A 12,574-nucleotide genomic window follows, 5' to 3' on the forward strand; every position below is an offset into this window, starting at 1 on the left:
AGATGGTAAAAAAGACAGACAGTAATAAACAGTAACAATAAGTTATTGTTTTTTGTTAGGGTTCTCCTGGTCCGAGCGCTCAGTTCCATACATTTTTCCTCTCCCTTCCCCCCTTTTTAAGGGCTTGGGGGGTGGTGCCCCATATGCTTGCATATCAGCAGCAGAGACGCATTCTTCTGCCATTCGCATTTGTTCCGCAGATGCAGCGTCCAGCTGTCAGGGTTGTCATAATGAGCTCCTTGCTGAGGCAGAACACGCGTGTTCTGTGAGCCCCAGACGGACGCGGCACAGCATGGCCGGGGAGGAGCGGCACAGCACGCACGCTCGCCCGAAAACGGCGGCGTCACCTGTCCGCTCCCACGTTCGGCCGTCCATCACGCAAGAGTCTGTAAAATGTAATCCATGCCCCCTCCCCCGGCTTACGCTGAATGGCTGGATTGTTGTTTTTTTTTTTACCGTGCTATTCAGCCGTTGGACACCAAGCCAGTCACACACTGTTGACTGAGCTTTTCCCAATTACACTGTGTTTGTGGGTCCTTGTTGTCCCCTTAAACTACCCACAATCGGAGACAATGGATTAAGGGGCTCGCTGAATAGGGACACTGTTCTGACTTGGCTTGGATATTCTGCAGAGTGTGTGAAATATGAGACAATGGCTCTTTAAAACCAATGAGAACCATTTTCTTTAGCATTGAACAGAGGTGGGGGGTTGGAAATTGGTGGTGGTTGGCTGGGGGGAGGTGGACTTGGAGGTCTATTGCGTGAATAGACGCTTCTAATCCTCTTTGCGAGCGAGAGTAAAGTTAGGGCAGAGTCTGTAATCTTAGTGATGAGAGAGGTCACTTGAAAAGCGAAGAACTGGTTTAAAAATCCCTCTTGGCGCATAATTTACTTTCATTTGCGGGCTGCGTTCGGCTTAGAATGCAAGTCTAGTGAAGGTTACCGGGGTTTAAAGTTTCCGCGGGTCATTGCTGCTCCAAAAAGTCGAGAAGGATTTTCTCTTTTTGGAGCTGCGTGGGATTAGTACGTTTTTATTCAATATTGAATTTTAATTTGAAAAGTTTGCAATTCCCTTTCTGTGTCAAAAGATTGGTGTATAATTGTGTGTTAAGATTTTTCAGTCTTATCAGTGAAATAATATTCATATATTACATTATGTCATATTTCCTTAAAAATAAACATAATTTATAACAGTTGTCGTTCTACCTTAAAACTATACCATCAGCAAAAGAATGAATGGGCTAGTTAGTCGGAACTAACTAGATAGAAGTTTTATCCGATTAGATTTTACTGCTTGATGTGTTTCCCGGCGTCCGATCGCTGCCTCGCCCGGTTCGCACAGTCCGGTGCGGTTCAGTTGCGCCCCTGCAGTCCCATCAGCTACCGCGTGGCTTTGGTGCCAAGGCAACGCGGCACGTCCTCGGACAGGCCGCGGCCGGCCTGATGGAGTGCCGGAGTGCCATAGTGCCGGGGGCTGGCTTTTTACACAACGGTTTTATGAAATATATAGCGTTTTTCCGCATGTAATGCTGGGTAGCAAAGCACATTTTCGACAATTATCACGCGGATTTCCTGTACAACACAAGTTTATTAATTATGTTTAGCAATTATAATAATGAAACGGGTGGTTTTAGTTAACATTTTAAGACCAGCCTTTTGATCAGTACAATTATTGCAGTTGTTTAACATGAGGCGTAAATAACTCCTTTGGCATGAAGAGCTGAGATCACAGTTGTATTTGTGTTTTTTTTTAATCGACAAAACTTTTACTTTCACTATTGTAAAAAAAAAAATAATAATTTCTGTCTTACACCACCCGCATGTTTGGGAATATGTCGTGCCAGAGTAAGAACTTGATGAAGACGGGATTGGGGTTACAGGAGATGGGTCAGGGACCTATATCACAAAGCTAGATTTCTTATTTAGCTGGATACTTTATGCGATTTCAGGTAGTTAGAGCTAAATGTAAGTGAATGAATATGAAGTCCATTTAAACCGGGGTACCTTAAATCCATCAAGTTATCTGACTCGGCTAGAAATCCTGCTTCGTGCTGCGTGCCCCAGGAGCGAGGCGTCCCCGTGGCTTCCCCTGTGTCCAGCTCCAGTGTAACGGCACGTCCTGTCCGCCATCACTGCGCCATATCTCTTCCCATCAGGCCGTGCTCTAGGGGTTTGTTTTCTGGAATCCAAAATGACTGCTGCCTCTCCTCCTCCTGTGGGACTCCTCCTAAATATACATCTACTTTTGAGTCATCTACCACACAGAGAGGCTATGGGTATGGCACTTATTCCATGGAAAAGACTAGGGTTTCGAAGTGAATCAAGTGGGCCGCTGTGTTTATATCAATCCCTGCCACATTACACAGGATGAACGCAAGCCCAGGCCTACATCGGGTATTTCCCCAGTGTACAGCTACTCACCTGTTTAAATTTACTAATGTGATGACCCTTTAACTGCACTTTATGTTGCTTTTTATAAGTTTTATTTTTGTCATATTACTATTTAACATTCAGCTGGTTGTTCTCAGCTCTTCCTTGATTTGCATGCCATTTGAATTTTATATTTGAGTGTTTATCGTTTTTACACATTTTTAATATTTTTTTTTTTTGCATTACTCTTTGTCTCTCCAAAATTCAAGTTACGCAGTGCACTGTCCTGCACTGCACTTGACTTGATGTGCTTAAGTCCTCTCTGGCAGTTCCAGGCTTAAGCTAACTGGCTCTGAGGTTTTAAGCCAAGAAGTGCGTAAGATGAGCAGGCAGGAGAGTGGGATGTGTAACGGGAGACGGGCGGCCAGCGGATCCCGGAAAGGCTGAGTGTGAGGTTAGCTGGGGGCGGCGCCCATGTCATCTGCTGCTTTCTGGGGCGAATGGCACACTGGACATTTTACAAGGCATGCCTCCCTTTGTTCTCTCTTATGAGCACAGGTTTGGTTTTCACAAAATATTAATTATTTGATGAGTTTCCACCACTGAGGTCCTATGTTATTGACTTTTTCTTTTGTGAAGGTGAATGTTAGATGTAAATATGATATTTTATGCTGGTAATATTGATAAATAAAATAATGGCTGATAAAATGGACATGGTACTGTAACCTATATTTGGTATTTATGTGTAATCTTAAGTAATGTGGGATCTATATGTAATCTTCCTTTTAACTATGCATTTGAAAATTATATAAATTCCCTCAGTTATTTTACTATTTTTAAAATTTAAAACGTTTGTGTTCTGTCTAAAACCACATGACCACATTAACCAGCCTGATGTCCCTCAAAGTGCTGTTTCTGAATTTCTTTCATGCTTATACAATACAGTGAACTTTCTGGACAAATGACATCATCAAACAGTGTATGAAGGAGACAAGCTGAATGTGGTCTGACTAGAGGCAAACCTGGAGATGAATACCTGGGGGGTGTTACATGAAGCAGGATTTCTCAGTTGGCTGGGTTACTTTAAGCTAGAAGTCATGACTGTCCAATAAGAGTTTAGGTAATTAGAATTCCTATTGAACAGTCATGACTTCTACCTTAAATTATTCCAGCTAACTGAGAAATCCTGCCGGTGTAGCACCTGAATCATCTTGGATTGACTGATGTTCTACAAAGCAAGGTGCTTGTCTTTTTGTCATTGCAAGGTTAAAATGAAATGCCGAATAGAGATTGATAACAGTGCGAGCCTTTCCTTTTTTAAAGCTGAGCTGGACAAGATGTTTCACAGGATTCAGACATGAGACACATGTCAACGCCACATCAAACACAATCATGTTCTTGTTTCCACACACACACACACACACACACACACACATACACATGCATACATACATACATACATTTATATTCACATCCTTGTGGAGACTCTTCATTCATTTCTATGAGAATAATCCTAATCCAAAAAATGACAATCTTAACCCCTACCCAACCTTAACCAAAAGTTACCGCAAAGTGAAAAATGGTCCCCACAATGTCAAAGTACGGTAACAGGTTTTTATGACATTGTGGGGACCAAATGTCCCCACAATGTAATACAGACTCGCACGCACAAAGATATGGTAATATACAGTATATCTGGATACAGTGTAAAGAGGGGTACATTCTGTTATAGCAGACATTTTAGCAACGCATTTCAATACGTAATTTATGTCCTATCTCATACAGGAGATGTTTGCGGTGAGTAACACTAGGGGGCACTAAAGTACCACTCAAAACTCAGCGCGGCAATGTCACTGTATCTGCGGTCAAGTGTTTGGAACTGCAAATGAGATTTTATGGTTAAAATGCAGCTAGTAAACGAATTATGTATGTTTTGCTATGTGAAATGACTTGAATGCTTTACAATGAATATCATTTGCGTTATCGCCATGAAATATATGTAATGTATTACATCTGGACATATTTAGTAAGACCATATTTTTATCTGCAGTAACATCTTAAAATTTCAGGGAATTTTTTTTTAAGTACATTTCCTTAAACATTTCCAGCACAATTTAAATGTCCCCTGCAAGCTAAAAATCTAAAAACTGGAACAATCGTCATTTTGGGGGGAAGTAACTTAATGTCTATGCCAGCTGAGTCTTCAGATTATATATTTGTCTTTGTGCCATTTTATACCAGTATGCTTTTTTAAATGATGAGTAATACCTTAATCAGTTTTGGGACAGGGGCACATGAAGGGTAACAGCTCTGTGGTTGGGGTCTTGAAAATGCCCCCACTTTGTGTGTGGACTTTGAATGTTCTCCCTGGGCCCTTGGATGGCTGGCATCCTGTCCAGGGTGGCCCCCAGACTTGTGTCCTGTGCTGCCTGGGATAGACTCCAGGCCGCCCACAACCCAATCCAGCGAAAGCAGCTGGATGATTGGAAGGGTATAGCAGTGTTGAAGACATAAATGTATTGTAACTGCGATATCTATACAGTTTGAAAAACTTTAGTTAAAACAGTAGGATGGGAAATACTTATATACGGATGCAATCTACTTGTATTACAATGCTGGCCCTTTGTAAAATGAACACGTTCAGTAGTACTGAGAAAAGCTTCGTATTGGATTACACAGAGTGTTAAAAATGAGCCTGAATAGACGCCTTTATGTTGTGAGTGGGTTTTTTTTTCTTTTCCAACCCCCCTTCAAAGGCAATACTGTTTCCTGTCACAGAATTTTGACATAGCCCCCCTCCTTGTTTGTAACCCCCCCCCATCTCTGTGCTTTCACTCTCTCTCTCTCACTCACACTCTCACACACACACACACACACACACACACACACACACACACACACACTCCCGGTGCATTTGGGAGACCGACCTGGAGCCGGAAAAATCCCTGATATTTGAGGCCTTTCGGAGGAGGGGTGAGGAGAATCCAATGCGCATGCGCGCTGGGTCGAGCCTGCGGAGGAAGCGCGTTCGCATTCGAGTCATACCAAGCATAGCCTGCGTGTCCGTGCAGTCTACTTGCAGCGGGCTGTGAGGAGAACTGACGCGACCCTTTTGTCCCCCTTTTCCCCCAAACAGACGCAGTTTCTCAAACATTTTAAGCACGAAAAAAGACTCTTAAGCGTCGCCGGAATTGTTTTGAATAGATATTTTATTCAGGAGGCTCAACCCTTGAAGGGTTGAAGTTTTGTTTTGCTCGGAGAAGTTGGCTGAAGGCTGGGCCTTTGGCGCTGGGAATTATTCCTGAAGGAAAAAAAAAAGAAAAAGCTTAACGGTCGCACCATTTCTCCTTCTTGCCTAAACTTTAAAAGCAATCTAGCTGGTCTTTTTTGCTCGATAAATGCTTCTTACGAAAATGGACCTGTTGAACTACCAGTATCTGGACAAAATGAACAACAACATCGGCATACTTTGCTACGAAGGTAAACAAAACGTTTTACTTTATCCTCTCCTATGTTTTGTTACTGACCTTTTAAAAGTCGTTTTCATAGAAAGTTAAAGGGTTAAAGGCCCAGTACGGTCGCAGCAATTAGCGGACTTGTCTAAGCTGCTCGTAAAGTAACGGTTTTCCATTTTATATTGCTGCCGTGTCGCTTTTCTAAATTAAGGATAATTAAGTTTCTGTCAGTAGATACGCAGCGACTGATTTACACAAAAGAATATTGTCTGATTGAACAATTTATAAAAAGTATAAAGTCGACTGGAAACAGTGTAACAAGTTAATGGCTAATTGAAAGCCTTTTCACTGTTTCAGAGGTCCGTTCTGGACCATCTCTCCTTACAATGTCGATGTTTTTCTTATAAGTAGGGTTAGGTTCTTGTGGCCGTACTTTTTATAAGAATTAAAGACCGTATGAAGCATACCCAAAGGGCGGATGGGAGGAAAAGTGCCCCCTCTCTTAGGACAGAAAACCTACTTCGTGTGGTTCATGTGGGGAAAAAAGTTAGATGGAGAAGTGCGATACAGCCGCAATTCGAGGCTGAGAGGTACAGTATGTGCGGCGATCGAAGGGAGCAGATAAATGTTTGTTCGGCAGCCTATATAGAAGTCGAAGAATGCCGTGTATGTGTGCTGTGTGATTTTCTTGCATGAAACATAAGTGGTAAAATGGAGCTTTAGTGGAAGGTCCCGACTTTCTCTGAACTTTGAAAGGACTCACTGGACAGCTAGCTATGGCATTATGCTGATCAGAATGGAGCTGGTTTTACTCTTGAATCAGACCTATCATGTCTGATTTAATAATTAAAAAATAGGTATCATTCAAATATGTTCATTTTTCTTTGTGATGTTTTTGGTCCTCTCCAGACTTGCAGCTTAAGTGTATTAACCATGTTGCATTCAGCTCTTGATGTGCTTGGTTAAGTGTCTGTCTAAGGGATATCTGTAAAGGCATGTTCTTCCGTATTAAGACTGCTTGCAATTCGCCTGTATTTCCAGTGATATTCAAGGCCTCTTTTGTGGTTCTATAGTTGAATTGTGGGTTATTTTATGTTTGAACTCTAGTAATTGTGGAAACGGCCGTTTTAGAAGGCATGCAATGGAGTATTTTAAGTTAGCGTAGTAGTTTTAAGGACTGGAGATCAGCAGGTTTCTGGGCCACTTCCCAGGGGGGAACTGTTGCGGTATTTCCTGTTCATAAGCCAGGATTTCATTAAAGATGATATCTAGTTGTGAATTTAGATGCTTTACAGTGAGTAAACTAAGATCCCCTGGATTAAAAAAGCCTTCCACACAAAGCATTGGTTAAAATAGTTTGCTAATCTGGGGGTTAGTTCTGCCTGAAGCTGTCCAGAGGTGATGCCCAGTGTTCAATAGTGGAACTGCAATGCAAAACCAGGTGGTGGTGTTCGCTGTAATGGGGTCTTTTGTTTTTTTGTTTTTATTTATTTGTTTTTCTTCAAGGAGTGCTGCGGTACAACAGGCACCATGAAGAATCTTGTTATCTGACAAAAAACCACCATAACAGGGACTTTAAGGGGGCCCCAGAGTCTCGTCCAAAGCATCCGGGCTGTACTGTCCTCCTGTTGTCAGCCGTCACATGTCAGACTACGGAAACACGATACACACACACACACACACACACACACACACACACACACACATGGCGGGGCTCAGGCCTCAGACGCATGTTGTCTCCTAGCGTGGAAAATGAAAAGCAGAGAAGAGTGGTTTTATTTTGTGCTGCATGCCTCTGAGAACACGTTAAAGTGCATAGACCCCTGGGGTGGTGCACACCTACACTGACAGGGGGATCCATTTTGCCATTGTCCAGGATTTCCCTCTTCTATGCAAAGACCCCATCTCTGTAACTTTGCCACACTTTTTTTGTGTGAATATCTGATACTTATTGTTTGTTTGCTTCTGACACGCCCCCATTTGTGACATTATAGCCATAGAGCTAAATGAAGCCCCATTGATTCCTCTGGACCGGACACTTTCCTTGAAACCTTTTGATTCCTCAGTTGTGTAAACATTCCCCTCGTCGCCATGCTCCCGCTGGACGTCGTGTAGTATGTGGGTTCAGGTTTTAGAGGGCCGGAGTCAGATTGTCGGCCACATTTGATATGGGCTCGTAAAGTGTTGGCATCAGTGGTGCCCCTCTGAACGGAGGCCATGTGTTTGTATAAAATATCAGTGTCCTGATGCTATTCAGGCTTCTGTCACGTTCACCCTTGTTTAAACAGCTAGTAGTATTGTGATTATTTCTGTTGGCCACTCACCGTTGCTGGTATTGACCCAGAACATTTCAGCTATGCTGAATTACAGCAGTGGCTTCTCAGGGTGTTTAAGATTTTTGTGTGCTGAATGTACAATATAAACTGTCGCCAACTTTTATAATTTTATGGGTGCAAGAGGTTTTATTGGACCTGACTGACTGTTCTATTCGCTTTTCTGTTTGAATATCACCGGCAAATTTTCTTCAACAGTAAAAGAATTTGATGCGCAATGATTGTAACTATTATGTGAGAAATATGCACATATGTAATGAGTGCAAATTATTAGAGCAGTAAATGTCGTCTTGTATGTTTTGTTTTTGCTCTTATTTTTGACTGATTATATTAATATCTCTTGTTTCTGACTCCTCCTATATTGGATTTTTTTATTTGCATAATCTGCCAAGCAGGAACATTGAGTAACATCAAACAGTCTGAACTGCCCAGATTTTATTGACCTTCATTGTAGCAGTTTGTATTGCTTCTAATTTTATGGTGCTCATCTTTTTTATATCAGGCAAGTGTTTGCCTTTATCCTGCTGTTTACAAAAAAGGTCAAAACAATTACCTCTGACAGTCTTGAGGATAAATAAGGCTTTGACATGCTTTCATCTGATACTGTTTTGGCTGCTGGTTAATTTAAATGTATATTGTAATACTGCTGAGCACACTTTGTATGTTCAGATCATTTTTGCTGAAGAGCGGCTAAAGTAAATCAGTTGCTTGGGAGCTTTGGGTAAAAGCAGGAAGTTGGCAGTGTTTAGTTTATTAAAACACACGTTTATCGTGTACAGAGAGGGAGAACAAGAAGCCTTATGTGTGTTCTATCACTTTTTTTTTATACTGGCTTTGATTTACTTTGCTTAAAGTTGTTCTTTCTTCCCAATTTCCCAATTACAACACGCTAGCTTTTTGTCTTGCACTGTATGACTTGGTCAGCTTCAGATAAGTCACCAAAGATGAACTGGCAGATCAATGAAGCACATTCAGCTGATGTGGTCGAGAGGTTGCACAGTGCCGCTGCTCTTAATTTATTTTGAAGGAGTGTTGTTCACTTAGTGGGCCTAATTATTCAGGTTCACACAACATGGTTGAAAGGCCTGCCTGCTGGTATGCCCCCCCCCCCCCCCCCCCCGACCTGGTGACAGAGGATAGAAATATACAATCACAGCCATTTCTGCACACTCCTAGCGTGGCGCGCTTTCTGCTATTTTTAATGGAGCCAAATAAATTACGGAATGCTTTTCTAGTTGGTTCTTAAATTGTGTCCACGGACAGGCACATCGCTGCAAGTGCAGCTGGCCAGGCTTAAATTGTTGGGCTGTGCAAATCTGTTTATATATTCTGATGTAATCTTTCAGATTAGAACTCTTCTGATTTGAGATGCCCAAATGATCTGATTTTGATTAACGCATTACAGCTGTTGGCTTGTGCAGTGTTTAAATTCTGCCACAAAGTTCAGTGCACGTGTGTTTCTCCTGTGCCGGAGCATGTTTTGTCCTTGCAAACTTGTCTCTCTCCATCTTCAGCATTGCCACATCACATGGTAACATACTGTGTGTTGGTTTTGAGAGAGTTTGAGAGTTGGGGTAAAATCATTGGCATGTTTTACGTACTGTGATCGCTTTAGCTTGTAATTGGAAGCTGTCCTGTATAGATGGCATTGCGGTTACACATGGGGCTGACCTATCTCCCCCCATGCCACTTGCTGCCATGACATTTGGTGCTGCTGTGGGGGGTGGGGGGTGGGTAGTGCTGACTGCCACTTTTTCTTGCTGATCAAATGCGGAAAATCTGCCTGCAGCGGATAAGTCGAAACTTAATTGATCCTTTTGGGGGGGGGGGTGTTATTTAACAGCATTACAAAACTGAACAACAAATAAATGCCCAGCACATTATCTCCCCCCCCCCCCCCCCCCCCAAAGAAAGAAAGCTGGTGGTATAAATGAGGTAGAACAATGGGTGGTACATAATTTACTGCAGGTAGAACGGTATGGTGATGGGTGGGGTTAGGAATATGGAGACCAGAGCCATTGTGTAAATACGGAGTTCGATGTTGTGTGTCTCCCAGACCTTTCTTGGTTCCCTGAACCCCTTTTCTCTCATTTTAGGGGAGTTTTTATTCGTGACTGTGTGGCAGTGTTCGGTCATGAATTCCAAGTATTTTCCATGTATGGCAGCGTGTCCCAGTGTATATCTGTTAATATCTAAAATGGATCCAAGATTTGAGTCAGTCAATAATAGATTTTTTATTATTTTTTTTGCAAGCAAAGAAAACGTCTGCTTTTTCCCCCTCTTTTGATTTGAAAGACGTGTATGCATCTGAAAATAAAGGCGCCTCTGGTGGTCAGTTCAAATTACAGGGAATGGCAGCCAAAAATATCATTCTCAAAGTGCAGCGCGCTTCTTCTGCTTGCTTTTTAGTGCTGCGGGGGGAGGGGGAGGGGGCGGAGTGCTCATGATCTGTGTAAAATGATCTCATCCTGAGCTTCATGTTTGAAGTCCCAAGAAAGTCTCCTTTGATCATTTTCACTTAATGACTGACTGCCTTTCATTAGATCAAACATTTTAATGTGTCTCTCTTGACACAGATAGTGATCTTTATGGCTCAGAGGCCAGTTCTTAACAAAGGTTACTGTACCATAACTTTTTAGGTACAGCAGAAACTTCACTCCGTCACCTCACTGCAGTCCCCTCCCCCCCTCATGTGGTTTAACACACACTGCCTCCTGATCCTCTAGATCCCTTGTGGATCATACGTCTTGTTGTGGAAAGTAACCCCTGAACATGACAAGCAAAGAAATGTGACATTTAACTTGTGGTTTCTCTGAAACTACTGGGCCATCAGGGTCCTGGGTTTTGGGCAAATCTCCCACAAGATGGTGGCTGATGTACTGCTGTAGTGCATTGGATGGAGGACGGTCTTGCTGAAACCCCAAGAGAGCCTCTCTTAAGGGAGAATGGGGTTATCCCTTGTGCCCTGCCTGCGATGCTTGTTTTCTGCTTTCCTTCATGGTGGAAAATGTGATTCTTATACCTTGACTGTTGTCAAATTATGGATCAGGTGTGAAATGGAGCTGGTTTCAAGTTAATTATCAGCTCAAAATGCGTGTTGATGTCAGTTTGCTTAAAGGAGAAAGAAGTGTGACTGTGGCAATTTGAATAGCTTCTGCAAGAATAATCTTCTACGGGGTTTTCATACCAGTATACGGTATGAAACTCACAATAGCAACACTATTTGAGTACTTCTGTTTTCATACTTGAATGCCAGTGCAGATAGGCTATCAATTTATGCTGGATGGGGGGGGGCTGATCTGCAGTGGATCGCCTGCAGTCCTCTTTATTACCGGCCCTCTCTCTTGCCAAAACGATGATGTCATCCCAGTTGCCATGGCGTGCGGTCAGACGAGCAGAGACACGCCAGTCAGGAAAATGGGCCTCTTGTTTTGGAAGCTCAGCGCTGGTAGCCTTCTCCCCAGGGTAGGCTGGGCCGTCCTTTTGTTAATTTAACACCGGCTAATTTCATCTTTTTTGTTTTTGGTTCAGTTTGATCACTGGCTTCTACTACTCTGCTTAGTTTGTGTTGCCTTTTCACGGGAGTGAACTTATTTCTTTTAAAGTTGTCAGTTAATTTTAGTGCTGGACGGAAGGGAAGGAAAACGTGCATCGCGGACTGTGCAGCCGTGATTCAGGAAGGTCTCTCCCATAAAAGCAGTCTTTATATGAGCCCCATGCTTTGCACTGTTTTGATAGTGGTTTGCATTTTGTTATACCAATATTTACCAGACGCAGAATTCGCATTTTGCTAAACCAGCTTTATTTATTTATTTTTAATTTTTTTATACTAAATCTAAAATTTAGCTAAAGTGGAAAGTCCCCACCGAGGGTAGCTGCCAGTGGTAGTTTTCCTGCGTTACTCCCACTCAGTCCACACATTGTGCATCTACTCAAAGCTGCTGGACTCAAATACCAGCTTGTACAGGTCGGGTGGAGCTGGAGGCGGCCTCCTCAGTCTTGTGTGTGAATCTGCTCCCTGTTGGCGAAATGTAGGAATTAGCATACTGTAACTGTAGGGCAGCAGTGGCTTAGCTGTCCCATGGTGTCTTGATAAGCAGCCTAGTCTAATCTCATTGGGTGATTTTTATCACACTTTATAGCTCTGTCTGGGGAGACCTTTTATGAGGAGGACGGCATTAATCTTAGGCTGTATTAAACCATGTTGCGTCATGGTTACTCTGTGAAAGGAGACCTTGCTGCGAATGTAATAAAGTTTCAAGTTACAGAGGCTAATCGGGGCTCTTCGATGACAAAGGCCTGGTGGTTGATGGCAGGAGTGTGTAAACTCATGGTAGCTGGTTGGAGTCCCACCTGGAGCTCTGTCGGTGTGTTCCTAAGCAAGGCAGTGGGCCTGAATTGCTTTAGGTAAAAAAA

At 42.7% G+C, this 12,574-nt stretch overlaps 1 protein-coding gene across 10 annotated transcripts in view; it reads left to right on the forward strand.

The window, feature by feature from the left end:
• The window catches only part of vgll4b (vestigial-like family member 4b), a 32,266-nt gene that overhangs the window by 9,161 nt on the left and 10,531 nt on the right, over positions 1-12,574 (forward strand). For 2 of the 10 annotated variants that reach the window (XM_023799686.2, XM_023799690.2), the window contains exon 1: positions 6,289-6,415. The exons of 4 other annotated variants lie outside the window; for them this stretch is intronic. In XM_023799686.2, the coding sequence (XP_023655454.1) occupies positions 6,304-6,415 (112 nt within the window). In that variant the 5' untranslated portion in view covers positions 6,289-6,303. Of the gene's footprint in view, positions 1-5,293; positions 5,851-6,288; positions 6,416-11,533; positions 11,624-12,424; positions 12,566-12,574 lie in introns of those variants that run through there. 4 more of the 10 variants (XM_023799687.2, XM_023799691.2, XM_023799693.2 and 1 more) reach the window with 4 other exon arrangements.

Source organism: Paramormyrops kingsleyae, chromosome 8, assembly GCF_048594095.1.
Source record: "Paramormyrops kingsleyae isolate MSU_618 chromosome 8, PKINGS_0.4, whole genome shotgun sequence".
NCBI lineage: Eukaryota > Metazoa > Chordata > Actinopteri > Osteoglossiformes > Mormyridae > Paramormyrops > Paramormyrops kingsleyae.